This window comes from Paramisgurnus dabryanus, chromosome 1, assembly GCF_030506205.2.
Source record: "Paramisgurnus dabryanus chromosome 1, PD_genome_1.1, whole genome shotgun sequence".
In the NCBI taxonomy this organism is placed as follows: Eukaryota; Metazoa; Chordata; class Actinopteri; order Cypriniformes; family Cobitidae; genus Paramisgurnus; species Paramisgurnus dabryanus.
The window spans coordinates 50,006,900-50,026,893 of NC_133337.1; the positions used below are offsets into that span (position 1 = coordinate 50,006,900).

Here is a 19,994-nt window from a genome sequence, read left to right on the forward strand (position 1 = left end):
ACGCGTTTTAGGCGCGACATGTGAATGGCCCCTAAAACATGAAAAAATATAAAATATTTATCGCAACTCACATCGTCATCGCAACATTAAACAATGTCACCGCACATCGCAACTTTCCTCACATCGTGCAGCCCTAATCTAGTGGTGAGGTTGCGAATTGCAACCAACGGCTCAGTCCACTGCTCCCCCCTCACTTTTAAAAATTCACAGAGAAGCTACGGTAGCCACCCTGGAAAAACATGTCTTGGTCGGCTTAATAAAACTTAATGAAAAAGTTTGCCCGTTAAGGGTTTCTGTAGAAACATGGCGGCACAAAATGGCGACTTCCATGTAAGGGGACCCTTGTGTATGTAGATAAAAATGTCTCATTCTATGGTAATAAAAACATAACGGTTCACTGTAATAAGGTCTTTATATACCCCTGATAATATAGTTTTGTATATTATTTTGCATTTCTGTCAAAAGATCTTTCAAAAAATTACACACTGCACCTTTGAAGGGAAAGTTTATCTAAAAATAAAAATAATAACCCTTATGTTGTTTAAAACACAGATATTTTGATAAATGATGTTAAGCATTGATAAGTCTGAATTGCTGGGGCGCTGCCCCCTTAAAGTTGGCCAGAGAGGAAAGTAGACACAGTTTAGTAGACACGCCGCCCCCTTACTGGTGATTGGCTATAAGTGGGTTTTGGTACTCAGCCCGACTCCCTTTTCCAAAGTATTTTTCAAAAATCATGCACCCCGCCTTTAACATGTTACAAAAAAGTTAAATACATAGTGCAAATGAATACAAAATAAAATCATTTACTTATACTATTCCACTGTTAGTCATGTTATGATTAATATAAAAAATGTTATATTAAAAACTGAGTTTGTTGTGTTTGTATCATGCGTGTGTGTCTGGGGCGCCACCCAAAGTGTGTATGAGGCTGAGCTCTAATTGGCTGGTTTTAGATCCGCCTTGGGGCGCAGCACTGTACGCCCCAAAGCCTCCCACTTTTATTGTTAGCAAATCAATATTGTTTTAACCTCATGTGATTGGATCGTTTTAGTATAAGGGTCATTTACATCTTTTCCTCCAATTCCAATCTATTCATAAATGAAACTCGTGAAAATACTATAATGCTATACTTATAGATAAGACAACTTAATGAATGATATGCATATGCATAAACATGCATTCCTTTTATGGAATCGATTCCAACCTTTGGAATCAACTTCTATTCCCAACACCGCAGAATCAAACAATCGATTTCCAGCCCTTTACAGTATGTTCAGCCAGTGGAGCATATAAATTAATAAACAAGAGCCCAGGCATGAGGGGACCTGATGGTCTGTATTGACTGACGAAAATCCTGATGGTGACAAATTATTTATAGTGTTTGTTAACACGCAGTTCAAGATTCAGAAGATCTGCAGAAGACAATACGGAGGTCATTGGTTTTTATAAGAAATATCTGATTCACCAAGGACCGGGATTTTGTGTCTAGTCTCAAAAGTGAGATTATATAGGGAAAACAAAACTCTTTAGCATTATATCTGTAAAATATACTCTTTAGCAAGTGTATGATATAGTCAGTTTGTTGGTGCTAGAAGTCCCGAGTTCTAATCCTGTCTGGCAAACATTTTTTTTATTGAATGATCATTCGAGAGCACTGCTCTTCACCTTGAATCAGAAGAAATTACAAGAATACTTTGTTTGTTTGTTTGTTTGAGTTCACTATAAAAATAACCACAAAGTGTGTACTTGAACAACATCAACTCAACTGCTATACCGACTGCCAAACTTTCTTTCATTTTTTTGAATGAAAGTGGTGGATCTTAGCCAAACATTGTGTAATATCTACTCGGTCTGTGAAATGTTTTGGAACAATGACTCTACTGTACATACACAGTGAAAATGCCAAATGGTTTTCTGCAGACTTGAAGAGATATTAGATACCTGCACATTTTTAAGGGGAGCAAAGCAATGACCTGTGTTCATTTAAAGAAATCTATGTGGACACATACATTTATTATATACATGTGTTTTCTGTGAATATTAATTTGTTATGGCTAAGTAATGGCTAAATTGTATACAATACAATTGTTTATGATTATATTAATAATAATTTCTTCATTTGCTCTCCATTTAAACTTAAAACAAAATACCTTAATATTAATTACTTCACAATCCATATCTATCATGCATATAAAAAAACACAAATCAATAATTCCTTTTTTCGTCAACACAGCTGAAAACTTAAAGGCAAATATTTAGCATGAACATTCCTCTTGGTGACCCCTGAAGCCACAGTATTACAGCTTTCGGTCCCTATGTTGTAATGCTTCATTCACCCATCACAACAAAAGCAACAAGTTTACTTATGTTAAGGGAGGTAATCGGTTTAGTTTGTTATGAGTTATATTAGCTTTTATGAGTATCCAGTGTTTTATGAGTTGCTTTGAGACTTATACTGAAAGATTGTGTAAAAAACATGACCACAGATATGTGCGTGTATGGTTGTATTAGCTAGGAGGTTGTCTTACAACTGTTTGACAACGAGAACAGGTGACAAAAAAAATCCTCTCTGCTATTTTAGTAACAACAGCCTCAACTTCTAAACAAAGAATACCACACACATAAACCACACACATGCATCAAAATCTCCATAATGTTTACACCAAATATGATCTCATCATGATGGGTAGAAAGTAAACTTGCTATTCCTGCTGATATAGTATAGATATAACACTACTGTACATACACATTTAAGTTGCATTTTACTTTAAATATTCCTATAACTGCACCCGCAGACTTGCAATCAAATTGTATCTTATTCACTTCAAATCATATTTATGTGTATGTCATTTATTTGGCTATCACAGAGAAACCGTAATAAACTGAGAGCAATAAAAACTGATGAAAGCATGTCTTCGCATATCAATGAAATACTCAAAGCCCTGTGAAATGAATCTGTTGCGTGGGGGTGAGTCTCTGACATCACTTTAAAAGGCTGTGAGAATGACATCATGAAATGACATCTTTAGGCGTGCGACCCCTGAACCCCTGGGGTCCTCTGCCAGTCCTCATTAATGTCGACCCACAGCTGCTGAGTGACTTTCATTAGCGGTTAAACACAAGCGTGTTCACAGACATACAGACGATCTCTGCAGAGGTGTGCGTACCCCTCCTCTGTCGTCTTATCATCCCAATGGGGATCAGAACAGCTATTTTCAGCACTGCGGCGCTTTAACGGATCCTAGAGACTACACCAGAAATAGCACAGACAGCCGCTACGACTGACACAGCATTCACATACAAAGAGAGAGAGAGAGAATGTGTGGACAGGAATATTAAGCGATCGTTAACGAGGGGGTGCATGAAGCTGTAGATATTCACTGCACATGCTCACTATAGTGGTTTAAGTGAGCCTGCTTAAAGTGTACAAATGAAACTAATAGAGCAGAGCAAGGCTCATTAGCTTACAAGTGAGTTGTAGAGCACTGTATATCCTCCTGCCAAGGTTCAGGTATTGGCAGGTGACCACAGCCAAAGCCCTTGGCCAGGTATCCACAGAGAAAGTAACATTATGCAACAATTTAAATCCCGCTTTCAAGGAATTGAACTAATAGATTAGGCCTATAGGGAGCTATAAGATATATGTACTGTATGTATTGTAGGTGGATCACAGGTCACAGACCCACTTGAAGAACAACATTTGTAAAGACTAATCTTAAAAAAGACTAATCTATTTCTAAAAAAAAGTATCAGATTAATGCAATTCAATATTCCTAATTTGTCTGTTCAGACAAAGTCCAGGACTATGCTGGTCTAGCACAGTCAAATACCATTACATTTACCAATACATTTACATTTAAGTGGGAGATGCTTTTATCCAACTTGACTCTCAGTGCATTCAATCTATACATTTCTTTTATACGTATATATCCCTGGTATAAAGCCCATGACCTTGGTGTTTCACATAATACTCGAACAAGTAAGCTACAGGAGCACAATATTTTAATGGCATTCCAATAATATACTGGTTTTGCCAATGAAATGCAAAAAAGACATCTGGTGGTGTTAATTATTGTTATGAACACAGTTGGATTCATTTCTTGCACTCTTATCTTGAAAAAACTAATCTGGATTAAGTGCCCCAAAATGCGAGGTGCCAAAAGCAAATAAATTGAAGTAATACAAGAGTGGGAGGGGCCTATTATAGGTTTGTTTTAGTCATCAGAGAGTGGGAGGGGCCAGATATTGCACAGTGAGAGGAGCCAAATGCAGATTGGTTTTAGTCAACCCACAGTGGGAGGGGCCAAATATAGGTTTGTAGTGGTCAACAAATAGTGGGAGGGGCCAAATATAGTTTTTTTGGTTTTCAACCAACAGTGGGAGGAGCCAAATACAGATTGGTTGCAATCAATCCTGAGTGGGAGGAGCAAGAAAGGATCAGAAAGTGGGAGGGGCAAAATATAGATTTTGGTTGTCAACTCACAGTGGGAGGAGCCAAATACAGATTGTTTGTATTCAAACCATAGTGGGAGGAGCCAATTTGTTGTAGTCATCAGAGACTGGGAGGGGCAAAATAAAGGTTTTTGGTTTTCAACCCACAGTCAACTTTAAGTAGGAGGAGCCAACTATAGATTTGTTGTAGTCATCAGAAAGTGGGAGGGGCAAAATATAGTTTTTTGTAGTCATCAGAAAGTGGGAGGGGCAAAATATAGGTTTTTGGTTTTCAACCCACAGTGGGAGGAGCCAAATACAGATTGTTTGTGATCAAACTACAGTGGGAGGAGCCAATTTGTTGTAGACATCAGAAAGTGGGATGGGCAAAATATAGGTTTTTGGTTTTCAACCCACAGTGAAAGGAGCCAAGTGCAGTTTGGTTGCAGTCAACCCTCATTGGGAGGAGCCAAATATAGGTTTGTTGTAGTCATCAGAAAGTGGGAGGGGCAAAATATAGGTTATTGGTTTTCAACCCACAGTGGGAGGAGCCAAGGTCAGATTGGTTGCAGTCAACCCTCAGTGGGAGGAGCCAAATATAGGTTTGTTGTAGTCATTAGAAAATGTGAGGGGCAAAATATAGGTTTTTGGTTTTCAACCCACAGTGGGAGGAGCCAAGTGCAGATTGTTTGTGATCAAACTACAGTGGGAGGAGCCAATTTGTTGTAGACATCAGAAAGTGGGATGGGCAAAATATAGGTTTTTGGTTTTCAACCCACAGTGGAAGGAGCCAAGTGCAGTTTGGTTGCAGTCAACCCTCGTTGGGAGGAGCCAAATACAGGTTTGTTGTAGTCATCAGAAAGTGGGAGGGGCAAAATACAGGTTATTGGTTTTCAACCCACAGTGGGAGGAGCCAAGTGCAGATTGGTTGCAGTCAACCCTCAGTGGGAGGAGCCAAATATAGGTTTGTTGTAGTCATAAGAAAGTGGGAGGGGCAAAAATAGATTTTTGGTTTTGTGAGGAGCCAAGTGCAGATTGGTTGTAGTCAACTTTCAGTGGGAGGGGCAAAATATAGGTTTTTGGTTTTCACCCTTAGAGGGAGAAGCCAAATGCAGATCATTTGTAGTCAACCCTGTTCCTGTAGTGTTCCTGTATAACTCAGTGGTAGAGCATTGTGTTTGCATCGCAAAAGGTCATCGGTTCAAACCCATGGAACTCAAGTACAGATAAAAATGTATAGCTTGTAATGCACTGCAAGTCGTTTGGATAAAACATCTGCCAAATGCATAAATATATATAAATATAACCCACAGTGGGAGGAGCCAAATGCAGATTAGTTGTAGACATAAATGGCTCTTAGCAAACTTTCAGACCACATTATATCTTTTGAAAAATTAACTGCTTGGCAACAGTGTATTAAGATCAAAGCAATTGTGTGATGGGATATAAGCATCAGGGTAATGACAGAGCACTCCCGGTTCCGAGACCCTAATTTAACATCAGGGATTAGTGACTAAACTAAAGCGGCTACAGGTGGACTGAATTGCCCAGGTAGAATTTAAAAGGTAAACCAGGGAGACCTCTGCTTTACATGGCTTTTTAAAGGATTGTTGAGGACAGAAGCTTATAGACACTCTGACATTTATTGTCTAGACTCCTCATACACAGTTATTACAGCCAGCCGCAGTCGCCTGGTATTATGGTTACCATGGCAATGACATTCAAATAGATGTTTCACATTCAGAAGTGATGCACATTTATCAGGAATGCAATGCAATTGACCGTCTTTCTATTAGAAACATTTCAGAGCTTTTTCTCAGGTACTAAGAGTGATTGAAAGCTCTTGTTGGCTTCCAGAAGGAAATTAGTTGTCTGGCAACGCGCCACCACATAAAACTCATATTTTATAGGACCAGAGAGGGCTCAGCTGGTCAAACCATACAGAGCAAAAAGAGTGAAAATAAACTTGGAGACACAACATCAAACTCACTAAATAAAGAGGATGGTCAGAAACTCGTGCACAATAACCACATCAGACTTCACGTACAAACTCAGTGAAGGTCACCTTTCTGTAATTCCTATCAGCTACACAACTGAAAAAAGTGGACATTCAATTACCCTGGTAACTTAGAGGGGTCGTAACACAGCTTTGGAGAGACCAAGGACCTCCTTCACCAGGTAATAAAGTACTGAATTCCTGCTTTATCAAAGATGTCTTTGTTCCACCATCCCATGGTCACAATTTAGCTGGAATTATCACTTAATATTATTAAATTGCATTCCTCAAGGCTCAGACTTTGCTTGGGAATTTAGTAGTACTACACACGTTAGCTTCATTCATAATCGGAGAAAGCCAGTGAAAGCTTTACTTTTTTACTTAGTTTGTTAACAGCAGATGCACAGAGATGAATAATGTTTAAGTTCGAAACAGATCTTACCTTTGCATGTGAAACATTTTATATGGAAGTGCTTGGATTGCACGCGGAGAACCTCCCCTTTGCATGGCTCCCCACACTTATAGCACTGGATGACCAGTTTTCCGGGTGGGTGGTGAGGGTCCTGTGAATGGGCCACTGTAAAAAAAACACAGAGATGTGGGATAAACAAAAACCTCTATATTGGATGTGGACATACAAGGTGTTTATGTAGTGAATGCTGCTGTATGAAACACAATATGATTAAATACAGTACAATATTACAAGTGCACATAGTAGCTGAAGGGTGTTTAGTTAATTAAAAGACAATACAACCCCATACTTAAATCTTGTACAGAAATTAAAACCTCCCCTAAAATTCACATTATGTCACTTAATGTGATCACAAGCGGAAAACATAGTTTCATGTGAGATCCCATTATTGTGCAAATTTCATGTAATTACACGTTTTTGCCCATGTAAAATCCGTAGGTTCCTGTAAGGGCTAAAATAAATTAATTTATTTGTATATACTGTGCCTGACAATATCCTCGTGACAATAAAAGTAAGACAGCTTTGCGATGAAAAATTGGTGCAAGAGGCTTTGTGCAATTACATGGACTTAAAATGAAATATATATATTTTTTATAATAATATATGACTTAATTAAAATTAAATCATTAGTTGAATTAATGACAAAATAACTTTACAAATTACATTTAATTGTAGGGGAGGTTTAAACAATTATTAGTGTCTAATTTTCTAAAGCAGCTTAAGTTTGACCTGAAATATGTTATGTTTGTACTAACAGAGGCAATCGCCTCAACCAACCTGAATTACGTAACGCTCTCGAGCGATCAGAAAGTGCTCAGCAGGCCAACACCAGCAGTTTAGGTATTATCATCACACAGTGTGGGTGCTAGAGAAGTGTTAGTAGGTGTTTGGAGGTGTTTTAGCTTGCAGTCACACTGTAGTGATCACGTACACATGGACAGGTGTTCATGTTGGTTTCAATCACAGGGAACACACATACAGTATACTGATCAAATGTATTTCTTTGTAATGTACTGTAAGGGCGTATTCACACTCGTTTGGTTCGATTGAATCGAACTCAAGCTCGTCCCCCCCTTGTTGCGGACCTTTTGGGCAGGTGTGAATACAGGAATCGAACTCGCTGACCAATCACCCGTACCGAGACCCAGCTGAAGAGGTTATTATATATAATATGAAGAATGCCACAGATATTAACCATTTCTGGGGTGGTACTGTTTTGTACCTCTCCCATTACACTTTGTTTTAGGTACAAATTTGTACCATAAGGACCTATTGTGTACCTTTAAGTGAAAATCCACACAATTTGATCTATACACATGTTGGGGTAAGGGGCAGTCATCTCCTACTCTCCTAATCTGCATGTTTTTGGACTGTGGGAGGAAACCGGAGTACAAGAAGTAAACTCACATTGACACAGGGAGAACATGTAAAATCCCCACAGAAAGACCACCTGAACCAGCCAAGACTCGAACCACAGACCTTCTTGCTGTGGGACAACAGTGCTACCCATTGAGCCACCATGCCACCCAAGAGGCCATATTAGTAACTTACTTCAGAAGTACATATTGATACCGAATGAACAAATGTATTAGGACCTTTTTAAAGGGTTAGTTACTTCCCCTTTAACAGACCTTTTGTTTCTGTCAATGTAAAAAAAAAATCACATATTTACACATCACAAAATTGTTTTTTGATATCTACATAGAAGGTATTAAACTTTATTAAGTAAAAAAATTATCCAGAAACGTTTTTACATGTCCATTTACAACCCTAGGATTTGTCCTTTGAATTAATTGTCTATTTTTGGAAGGGTCATGAATAATAATATTGAGCTCTGCTCTGATTGCTCTGCTCTGAGGCTCATGTCGGTAGCTCACATTAGTAAAAAGACCTTATATGTTTGACCCTGTATAAGATGAAAATACAGATTTTGAGCAACAAATAACTGTTTGGAGATTGTTAATGAACATTTCTGAGTGTAAGTTTGTGTGTGTGTTTAAGTATGGACCTGCAAAAAGTAACTGTAATGTCAATAGTACAACTTCAGCCTACATGCTAGCATATAGCATTAACTAGCATGTAGCACTAACACAGCAGTCACAACTTTGTTTTTAGCATTGTACTAACAACATTGTACTTAGGCAGGGTGCATGATCTCTGAAAGCTAATGTTGACATATGAAATCACCTAAACAAACACGCCCCTACCCCTATAGAATCTGGACCTTCTTTTGATAGACCCGCCCCACACATACGCAACCCAGGCAACGATGACGGTTAGTAGACACACCCCTTACTGCTGAATGGCTACAAGTGTGTTTTGGTAGGCGGCCCGACTCTCTTTTCCAAAGTGTTTTTCAAAAATCACACACCCCGCCTTTAAAGGTAGGGTACCAGATTTGATCCTGAAACATTTTTAGTTATGCTGGTTAAAAGTCCCCTCACATCCTGATAGCAATCACTGTGTTAAGTTGTTTAAATGCATTTGCAGAAATTTATGTCATCTGTGAAAGGCGTAGGACCAAAAAATGTTCAACCAATCATAGATCTCAGTCCGAACGGACGTTTCCTTTTTTGTCCCTCATACGTAAGCGTAATTTGAATGCCCACCGCACAGCGAGTCCACGCAGACACCATACGTCATCGGCCCGTTCACGTGCGCTCATCTCCTGTCTGTAAACAGCAAGAATGGCAAACTTTTCTGCTGAATTGACAACCTACACAGAAGCAACAAAACGAAAGACATCTTTTATTACAACAACAGCAAAACCTGCCTGGATCAGCAAGAGCAAAAACCCAAATGAACATTGGTAACTTTACTGCTTTACCACGAGATGCAAACAGCTACAGGAGGCAAAGGGTCTGAAAGGGTCGTTGCACTGTTTATTTTGGTAAGGTAGGTACGTGATATGTTTGTATTGAGATGGATTCAGATATTCTACTTTGATGGAACATTGTGTTGCTTATGAAATTTGTGTTCCTTTCCTCTGTATTCAGGAGAGAGTATTAGCGTACTGTACGCACTTTTCTTAGTGACGTATGACAAATTCGGATGGCGGGGGCACAGAGCAGCAGCAGAGTAGCCTCCGTAAGCTGCGTAAGCTCTCATACTGAATGCGGACTGACTAAGATGGCGGCGCTACTGGAAGGTATTTTCGTTAATAAAGTTTTAAATATGGATATTTCTACAACAACGCCGCGCGGATTACCCTCAGAAGACCTTTGTTTATCATCCTGGAGCCGTTTGGATTTAATTTGTTAAGGATTGATGCACTTTTTTTGGACTTGAAGGTCGTGGACTATGGGTGGACCCCGTAACATTACATTTAATCAACTGAAAGATCTAAAATATTTTCTAAAATATCCAAAAATGTGTTTGTCTAAAAAACGATGGACATATGCAACTCGGACAGCTTGGGGGTGAGTAAATCATGGGTTTAATATCATTTTTGGCCGAACTATCCCTTTAAATCCTGACAATCTCATGCCCTCAAGGAAGCAGACATTTCCAACAACAATCAGTTTCTCATTGTATACACATGCTGTTTTACCCATTTGTTCAAGGTCATCACAGCAAGATTGTGTCAGCACAAAGCTGCTGATCTAAACCGGGGCGGTAGTTTAGGTGGCTGAAGTTAATTCAAACGCAACCCTGAACCTTTCGACTGCAAATCTCTTCTCTTACTCATGGTCTTCCCACCCACTTCTTACTCTTTCTATATTCACTATCGCCCCTTCTTGCCCTCATAAAAACAGGAGCCACTTTTCTGCTCTTTATCTGTGTGTCTCTATTGGATGGTTAATACATGCCTCTTTAATCTAATCGCTGGTCACTTGAAATGCTTGTGTAAAATTAACAGGGAAGAATCTTTCTCCCAGCATCACTCTTGAGTCCTTATTAGGCCACGTTTTCTTATATAATATTGCCACCAAACATATTGTCACTAGCAAAACTGCCCTGATGTTCAATAAGCTTTAATTCCTGTCCAAATAATCACAATGCCTTAAAGTTTTACTCTACATGTTTCATGTGTGACACTCAATGGACGGCAGGAGTTTTTAGGAATTTGGATGAAGGAGGGGTGCGAGCGAGCCACTAAGTAGCTATGATAAGATTTTGGCAGAGTTGGTCATTCAGGAATGTTCCTTGGCTCTTGAAACTAAAGCAGGGGATTTCATCTCAAACAAGCACACTTTGCCTGAAACAGCTGTTGCTATGGCAACCGGCTTCAGCAGGGCGGCAACAGTGTGTCACCAGGAGCTCATGCGGTGAAACCCTGGAGTGAGGCTGCAAAGTGATAGACAACACAGGGAAGAATTAACATTTCCTGTTTCAATCACACACTGAAGCTGAGATTCTCATGATGTGCTGCCACTCGTACAAGAGATTTTACAGTATCATATTAGACACAAAAGGGACACATTTGGACACTGGTCCATTTATGAGCTATGCAATCTTTGTTTTCTGCCAAACAGCGTGGATGAGGAGCATGCCACCGCGGTGATCGGTGATGCCGGTGTGAGGGAATGTGGGCAGGTGGTAAAAAACAACACAGCTAAACAATGAATTTCAAATGCACCCACATCTTATTTACAAACTAACCACAATACAGTTTAACTGTAATAAATGCAGCATAGTGCCACACAATATTTACATAAAGTCACTGTTTATGTATTAGCTAGAGCTGTCAAAAGATTAATTATTCACACATATATTATGCAATCACAAATGTTTATTTTGTATGTGATTAATCATGATTAATCACATACAAAATAAACATTATAATATATGTGTGAATTCTGTGTGTATATATTATGTATATATAAATAAACACATACATGTATGAATTTAAGAAATTTTTTATTTAGGTATATATTTTTTATATTTATAATATAAAATGTATATAAATATAAATGTAAATGTTTCTTTAATACAAATATTAATTTGTTTGTATTTATATATATAAAATAATTAGTGCACACACATTAATTATGCAAAAAACTTTTATTTTGTATGCGATTAATCGCACTTAATCTTTTGACAGCCCTAGTTTTAGCATAATTTTTATTCAAACTAGGCTTGTGCATTTGTGCATTATAAAATCACAAAACTCATAATCATTGTCACACTAAATATAATTTTTAATGACCACAGCAGCACTAGTGCCCAACTTCAAAAATTAACAAAATGTTCGCCCTTTTTGATTTCCAAAATATAATTTTGCCCTGATCATTGCCTGTTTTCAAACAATCGTCCAATGTCCAATAGTCGGGGGAAAAGCCAATGCCGATAAATCGATGCATCCCTCTGATGAATTACAGGAATATTGCATGTTTTTAGTTTATGTTAGCTAAAGCATTTACTTTGTTAAAGGTGACATAGAATGATTGAACGGGGTATTTATCCTTGTTCTGTGATGTGACATGTAGACAGAAAATTTTTTTGTTTGAGTCTGTAATGCCTTAGAAGCTTCCTAAAAACCTCTCTCAGATTTTAAACAAGTGGTTTTGCACTTATTTGGTTCCCCCTGCTGGCTTAACTTGCAATCTCATTACTGATTGGCTGACTTTGCTGCCATTCAAAAAATGTAGCCAATTATTTTAAAGTGGAGGGGCAGTGAGATGCCTGTGATGTCATAAGCATCAGTTTTGCAGATTGGGCTGTTTTCTGGCTGACATTTCTAAAGGAGGAATTGCTATGAGACTGAGATGTTTAGCATGTCTAGCACTTTTTGTATGTTTGTGAATGCGGGTAGACTACTATTATTCGACAAAGACAAGGTAAAAATGGTTTTTCATTCTCTGTCCCCTTTAACAAATACAACCTTATTGTAAAGTGCTACTGAAAAATCATCATAGACAATTCATGCTGGTCTAAGCTAAGGGGTGTGACTCTACTAATAATCACTGACCCATGGTGGTTTTATATACATTCCTACATAAACACAGATTTACACTGCCTATGTTGGTTTAAATCAGGCTTTAAGATTGAAATAATATTGGGAGATTTCCCTAATCCTGAGGCAAAAATGTGTCTTGTGTTAAACTGGCATTCTGACTCAAAGTACAGTAAGCGTGTACATGTGTGAACATCATGACTCAATGTTTTCCTATAAACCGCTACCTCCTGCCATTTTAAAACAAATCTGACCTTTTACAAACATCTATGATACATCCCTTCATAAGGTAAATAGTATCTAAGGGATACTGTTTGACTTCTGCTGCTTTGGATACGAGTTTAACCTCAGAACAACCCCTGTACTAATCTCAGCATAAGTGCACCTCCCAACACTTGACCTCAGAGAAACAATGACCCGGCGGCTTCTGCAAAATGCACGTCAACGGACACCAATAAGGCATTTATTTAGACACATGCTTTGCGAGACTGCTAATGAAAGCTAATTTCATTGCTTACCAGTGTTGCCATATGTAAGATAATTATCGTATTTGTACCGTCATTTTGACGTCTGTACAATCAATAATGAAAAAAATTTCATAATTTCGATAATTTTTTGACACTTCAAATGGTCGTTGAAATCATACGGCGTCTATACTCTTTGATCTAGCTGTGGATTCTACTACATCCACCATTAAAATTGTGAGGAGAACTCAGATGTGTGTTACGCAGCGCATGTCTTCCATATCTTAGTTTTGGCGAGATGGCATACAGCTATGCCTAAATCCAGTGAAATTTTGGGTTTAGGGTTTGGTTTGGTGGTGGGATTACGATAAAAACAATGCTCATCATGTGAGATTTCGTCGGTTGCTGTATCCCTTCTAGCTACAACTCTATTTCCTCTCACATTACGTCTTTCAGCCAATCATCGTTGAGAATGAATCTCTCTCTCCAGACATATCGTTTCCGCTACGCCGCTTAGGTCAGTAGTTTCGACCCTCCTACTAAGGTACACCCAGTTATTTATTTACACTGGAAAAAATGATTCATTCAATTTACTCAATTTTTTTCAATTTATTCAATTTTTTAAGGTAAGTGGTTGCAATCAATTTATTTAAGCTAAATTTAAGCAAAAAAGATTAGTAAAGTAAAATAAAATAAAATAAAAAAAACTTTTGTTTAAATGTAGCTTAAATAAATTGATTGCAAACACTTACCTTAACAAAATTGAGTAAATTGAATGAATAATTTTTTTCAGTGTACTGGACAAGTCTGCAGGCTATCAAAAGTTGTTTGTCTAGGTAAATAGCTGCATTATACACATTTGACTTGGGTATATTTTTTTCCAAATACCATAGTTTTAAGCTACTGGTATGATCCTTGGACATTTCCAATCTGGCAACACTGTTACCTACAACGATTTTGCATTGCATGTTTGTGATCGACTATCTGGCAGTGATCCAAATTGTCACATACACTGTCAAAAAAATAAAAATAATGGTCAAACAATGTTCCCAATTTGTCACTGGTGCAATACCCTTTAAAACGGTCTTCATATGTACCATTTAGGCACAGATATGTATACATTTGGTATCAATATGCACCTTTAAGGTACTAATATGTACTCTTTGGTACCAGTACTGTATGAGGTATTAAAGGCGGAGTGCACGATATCTGAAAAATGCTTTGGAAAAGGGAGTCAGACTGACTACCAAAACACACTTGTAGGCAATCATCAGTAAGGGGCGTGTCTACTAACCGACATTGTTGCCTGGGTTGCGTATGTGTGGGGCGCGTCTATCAACAGAAGGTCCAGATTCAATTGGGGTAGGGGCGTGTTTGTTTAGGTGATTTCAAATATCAACATTGGCTTTCAGAGATCATGGACGCTGCCTTTAATATAAACTCTTTAGGTGCAAAGTTGCACTTTTGAAAGGGTACCGCCCAAGTGACAGCTAGGGACCATTTTTTGACATTTTCTTGTATAAACTGTATAAAAACGTGGTCAAGAAACTCCAATATAGAATCACTGTGAAATATCTTTCATTTACAGTCAATGTTTTAGTAAATCTACAATTTCCTTTTACTCACTAAATCCGGTTAATTCATGCATTATTAATGGCTGATATATAAAAAGGTAAGAATATATAAACAATGCAAAAACAAAAAAGACATGGTTCAAATATGGTTATAGGTGCATTAGACCTAATCACACCTAGATGAAAATACACATGAATGATGTCACTAAGTGTGGGTGGGGCCTACAGACACCTCATCAAGATTTGCTTTGTCACTGATTGAGAATCGATTGTGTTAAAAAAATAAAGGAAAAAAGAAGAGGCTGGGCAGATACAGAGATTTTAATAGCTTTGGTAGCTACGTAAGTATCCTGTCTAGCTTACTGTAGTGTTCAGCAGTGCATTAGCAACATGTAAGTTATGGGTTTGATTCCAAGAATCACACATATTAAATATACAGTATAGCTCTTCCAAATTTACATTTATTTACAGGTAATGGTTAATGTAAATTCTCTGTTTGTCCAGCAATATATAAACCAAACTCACCAGGTGGCCAAAGGACACTTTTACCGTAGTAAAAATGTGATAAGCATATCTGTACTGCCTATGAGGTGCTGAAGATAACTGACTGATATACCCACAGCTAATAATAATGAAGTGGCCATGTGGTCACACACACATATATCTGTATCAGATCTGTTATCTCCTGTCTGACAGATGATTTTATGAGCTCAATCATTCTGAACTTTCCCTCACATTAAAATGCCATTAAAAGTATTGAGACATTTCAGGTCAGCTAATCCCCTAAGAAGCAAGTCAACAAAATTAAATGTCAGGACAAAGGCACATTAGTGAAACAGCTGATATTTAGTGCACATGTGAGGCTACATTTAGATCTAGCACATGCATTTGATCCATTATATTAAAATTGGTCTGCCTTTGGTCTGTTTTTGGCTTACTATATTTAACATAATATACTGCATACTAAAACAGATCCATGAATGTAAAGTATATAGATATACACAAAAATAGTATATATCCCCCTCATGTGTGGTTCAGTTTCTTCATTTTTACTCTTTTTATTCCTACTTTAATCATTTGCAATGTTTTTAGTTCCATCTTTAGTGTCTTTCTTTCAATTGTTTATTATGTACTGTCCAAAGAAGTGGAATTTTTTTAGAAGTGGAGGTTTTTGCCAAAAAAGCTTGCATGCACTTAAAGGGTTTTGCAGCAAAAAACAAATTTGTTAAATACCAATAAAATAACATTCTGAAAATAAGGCATCAGTTACTGACTAATAACCTTTTCATTGCCACCAAAGGAAAATTACTGAACCTAAAACATAAGACCCTGATAAAATGTATTATGTTTGCATCTGATGTCTAGGTTTTTAATACTAGTATAGCACTATTAACAAACCAGTGATCACATTACAATCATCTAAACCACTATGTGACCATTCATGGAAAATGCTATCAGAGTTATGAGCCTTGTAGAGTCCAACTGTGCATTCCCATTTTACTACTGATAGACAAGATACTGTTGTAGCAAGTGCTGAGTGTAGTGGAGATACGCATATGTGTGTGTGTATATGTGATGTCATAGGCTCAGATACTTGCTGCATGCATGGAGGACATTGCAAATCTTATAGCACAAAGGGGGGTTGAGATACAATTTGGCGAATGATTTGTAATGAAAATATTTAAAGAATACAATTGAAAGGAGCCACTAACAATAGGGACGGTATACTGATTTATATGCATAAAAAAGTTAGTTCATAATTCATTATGTTAACACTTAGAAATTTGGAAGACGCTCTTATTCAAAGGGGTGATTCTTGCGAAATTCGATTTATGAGGTGTCATGAAACATTTTGATAAAAAAAGTAAATGCAGTAAGAGTATCAAAATAATAAGCATACAGTTACAACGTGTCCATGACTGGATTTGGGTTCTTTGACATTTAAATATTTATAATAAAAAAATTAAAAAAATATAAAGCATCAGTGCATGTTATACTATAAACATTTACATTAAAGAAACATGCGGTATTTGGGGATCATTAGTAAATGTAGAGACAATAATAAGGAGTATAAATGTGTCCCAGACCAATTTTCTCATCCTCCGCAACAATTTTCAATCATTGTTTAAGCCCTCAACGACCTAACATTTAAAAAAAAATTTTTTGGAAGGGACATAATTGACTGTGACACTCAAGATGGCTACCAGGTAAGCAGTTCTTATTTTTTCTCTCCAGATAAAAGTTGAAATTTTGTTTGTCATAGTACCTAGACCAGTGGTTTTCAAACTGGGGGCCGGGGCCCCCAGGGGGGCCGCGAGATGGTGCCAGGGGGGCCCCAGTTTTATGACATTTTATGAAATACATTAATTTATCATGAATTCTGTGTAATTAAACCTAAAAAAAGACTACTAACCAAAAGCACTACTTTTTTGTATAATTTAATTTTTTTTTTTTTGTTTTATTAAAATGAGTTTTAGAACTGTTTTTTGTCAGAAATTTTCTTTGGGGGGCCGCGAAGGAATGCAACGTACACAAGGGGGGCCACACGCTGAAAAAGTTTGGGAACCACTGACCTAGACAACTTTTTCGTTCTCATTGCCAAAGCATGAGTTTGTAAATGCATAATGTAATATCCTGTTGCACTAATCATAATTTTTTATAATGATAATCTAAAAAATAATACTAGGAAATATTTTTTAAATCCTCAAAAAATAATGGTTATAGATAGTAAGTAAATTTGGCTTCAAGGGCTTTTTAAAAAATTTGATGCTGGACACCTTCTAAATCTGGATTTCTTGGGTATCACCCAAAGAGACTTAACAATGCATTTAAGCAATTAATTTGATAAGTATGCGTTAACGCCCGTGAACTACAGTACAGTAACACTAACTTCACAAATACAACTTGTAATGCTAAATATGTACATGTAAAAATAACATTAAGCAATATTAATAAATACTTTAAAAGCATTGTGTATTGGTACAGTAGTTCAGTGTAAACTTTATGTCTATGTAATTTTATTGTAAAGTGTTACCATGATGCTTCTGACAGATGAATTAATGATTAAAAGCCTATGCATACATGTGCACAATATGAAGACATTAACATACATGTGTGTGCGTGTGTGAATACAGGTGTGTAAGGTGAGATTGCACAATGTTTTTTCTGGGATATGACTCACATGGGGTACGGCCTCAGCAACAGACCAGTCATCGCCCGGTTGCCATGGCGACAGCAATAGTCTAAATGCATTATTGAGTTCACTCTCATCGCTCTCTCAGTCTCCCCCTCCCACATTCTGCGCAGACCACTATTAGCTTTACGAAAACGTGATCTACTTTTCAAAACACATGAACATCACTGCTTCACAACATCCTTCGGCTGACTTTCCAAGTCGTAACATTCACCGTTACTGAGAGGATTTCCAAACATTGTGGGGACATGCATTCTGTAAATAATTCAATAGCCTTCTAAATGTAGTGTTACACAACATTTCTACTCAAAGCTTTGCTGGTATGAAGGACAACAAACCCTTGTGTCCTAAGTGCCTTTCGATGTAAACAAGTACTGTTTTGAATCAGGTGATGTGGTCCTGAGGCCTGTGTGAAGATGACTTCATGTTTAAGATTCAGCAGATGCTCTCATCTAATGCGGCTACCCTCAACCGATAAAACTGAAACTTTAGTTTTTGCCATTTCATTTGTTTTTCCTACTATGGAAGTCAATGGATACTCTCAACTGTGTGCTTACCCTATTACCATACTATCCCTTTAAAGTTATACATTCATCACCATGCATGTGTCCTGGGAATCAGACCTACAACTTGTGCACTGCTAACACAGGAACAATGATGTAACGTATATTAACCCAAATTTAACTATGCATTCTGATGCACTTGTAAATGAATAGACTTGTGATGAATTCATTGTATTTTCATGCCAAAATCAAAACAAAAGCTCATGCACAGGGAGAGAAACAAATAAATAGACCCACACATGGCCTTCTGGATAATCATCCACGTAATATTTGTATAACCCAATGTGCAGCCCACATGCTGGATGTTGAAATAATCCTTATCTGAAACCTTTAACGCCAGCCCAACATAGAGACAGAGACAAGCAAACACACACACATACTGTAGACTACAATTCATGATTCGTGTTAAATAAATCGCATACGAACATCAAGGAAACAGGTACGCCAATGTGAATTATGCAATAGAAACTGGTTAAAAAGCTGCACACGACATAACAACAACATATATGTGAAACTCCAAACAGCACTTTCATGGTTGTAGAACTAACACCAGTCAAGCACAGCTAAAGTCTCTGCCAATGCCGATAATCTCCAAATGATCCAAATTAATCGGCCAGACTGATATAAACACAGTCCCATGTTTCCCAAAACCGCAGTATCACATTTCTATTTCACACTCTGTCGAACAACCCTGTACAGAATCTCCCACCGGCCGAGCATAAGCTTTCTCTGTAGCCCTCTTCCGGTCCCCACCCATGCAGAAGCTGTGAAAAGCCATGCTACCTTTCTCCTTCACCATGACCATTGGTTCCTCAATGCTCTGCTGGTGCTCAGATGAGGAGGATCAGGGAAAGAGAGGGCTCTTTAATTCCTCTGGTGAATCCAAACGTGAGGATACGACAGTAGGGAGCGAGAGACAGAGCGAGATAGAGCAAGAGAGAGAGAGAGAGAAGGCAATAGAAAAAGCGAGATGAAAGCTCAAGAACAGGCAGACAGAGATTGCACTCTCGAACTAAGCAGCCGATGAGCAACTGCAGGCTTGGTCTTTGCTTCTCAAGCAGCCCCCCCTCCTCATACACATGCATACTATGTGTGTGTGTGTGCATGTGGACTCTGCCCTCGCTGTTCTGAAATAACCAGGTTGCAGCTGCCGTGTGACAAATGCAGATTCCATAGCTATAATCTTTTCCGAGTCCCAGACACCACCTTAAATTCTTTTAACATGGAGGGGACCGATATGGGAACCATGTCTTGTTTTTATCTTTTGAACAATTCTAATCCTTCCTGGTCTCTCTCTCTCTCTCTCTCTCTCTCTCATACACAAACACCATCTATCTGTCATTGTTCATATACTAATTAGCTGTGTTTACTTCAGTGAATTGCTGACTGGCGTTAATACCTC

The 19,994-nt window shown here is 37.9% G+C and overlaps 1 protein-coding gene across 1 annotated transcript in view; it reads right to left on the minus strand.

Annotated features, from left to right (window-relative positions):
* The window catches only part of ablim1b (actin binding LIM protein 1b), a 70,558-nt gene extending 50,923 nt beyond the window's left edge, over positions 1-19,635 (minus strand). The window contains exons 1-2 of the mRNA XM_073815363.1: positions 19,376-19,635; positions 6,873-7,007 (exon numbers count right to left, since the gene is read on the minus strand). Coding sequence (XP_073671464.1) covers positions 6,873-7,007; positions 19,376-19,397 — 157 coding nt within the window. The 5' untranslated portion in view covers positions 19,398-19,635. The remainder of the gene's footprint in view (positions 1-6,872; positions 7,008-19,375) is intronic.
* Between the last annotated feature and the right edge of the window lie 359 nt (positions 19,636-19,994).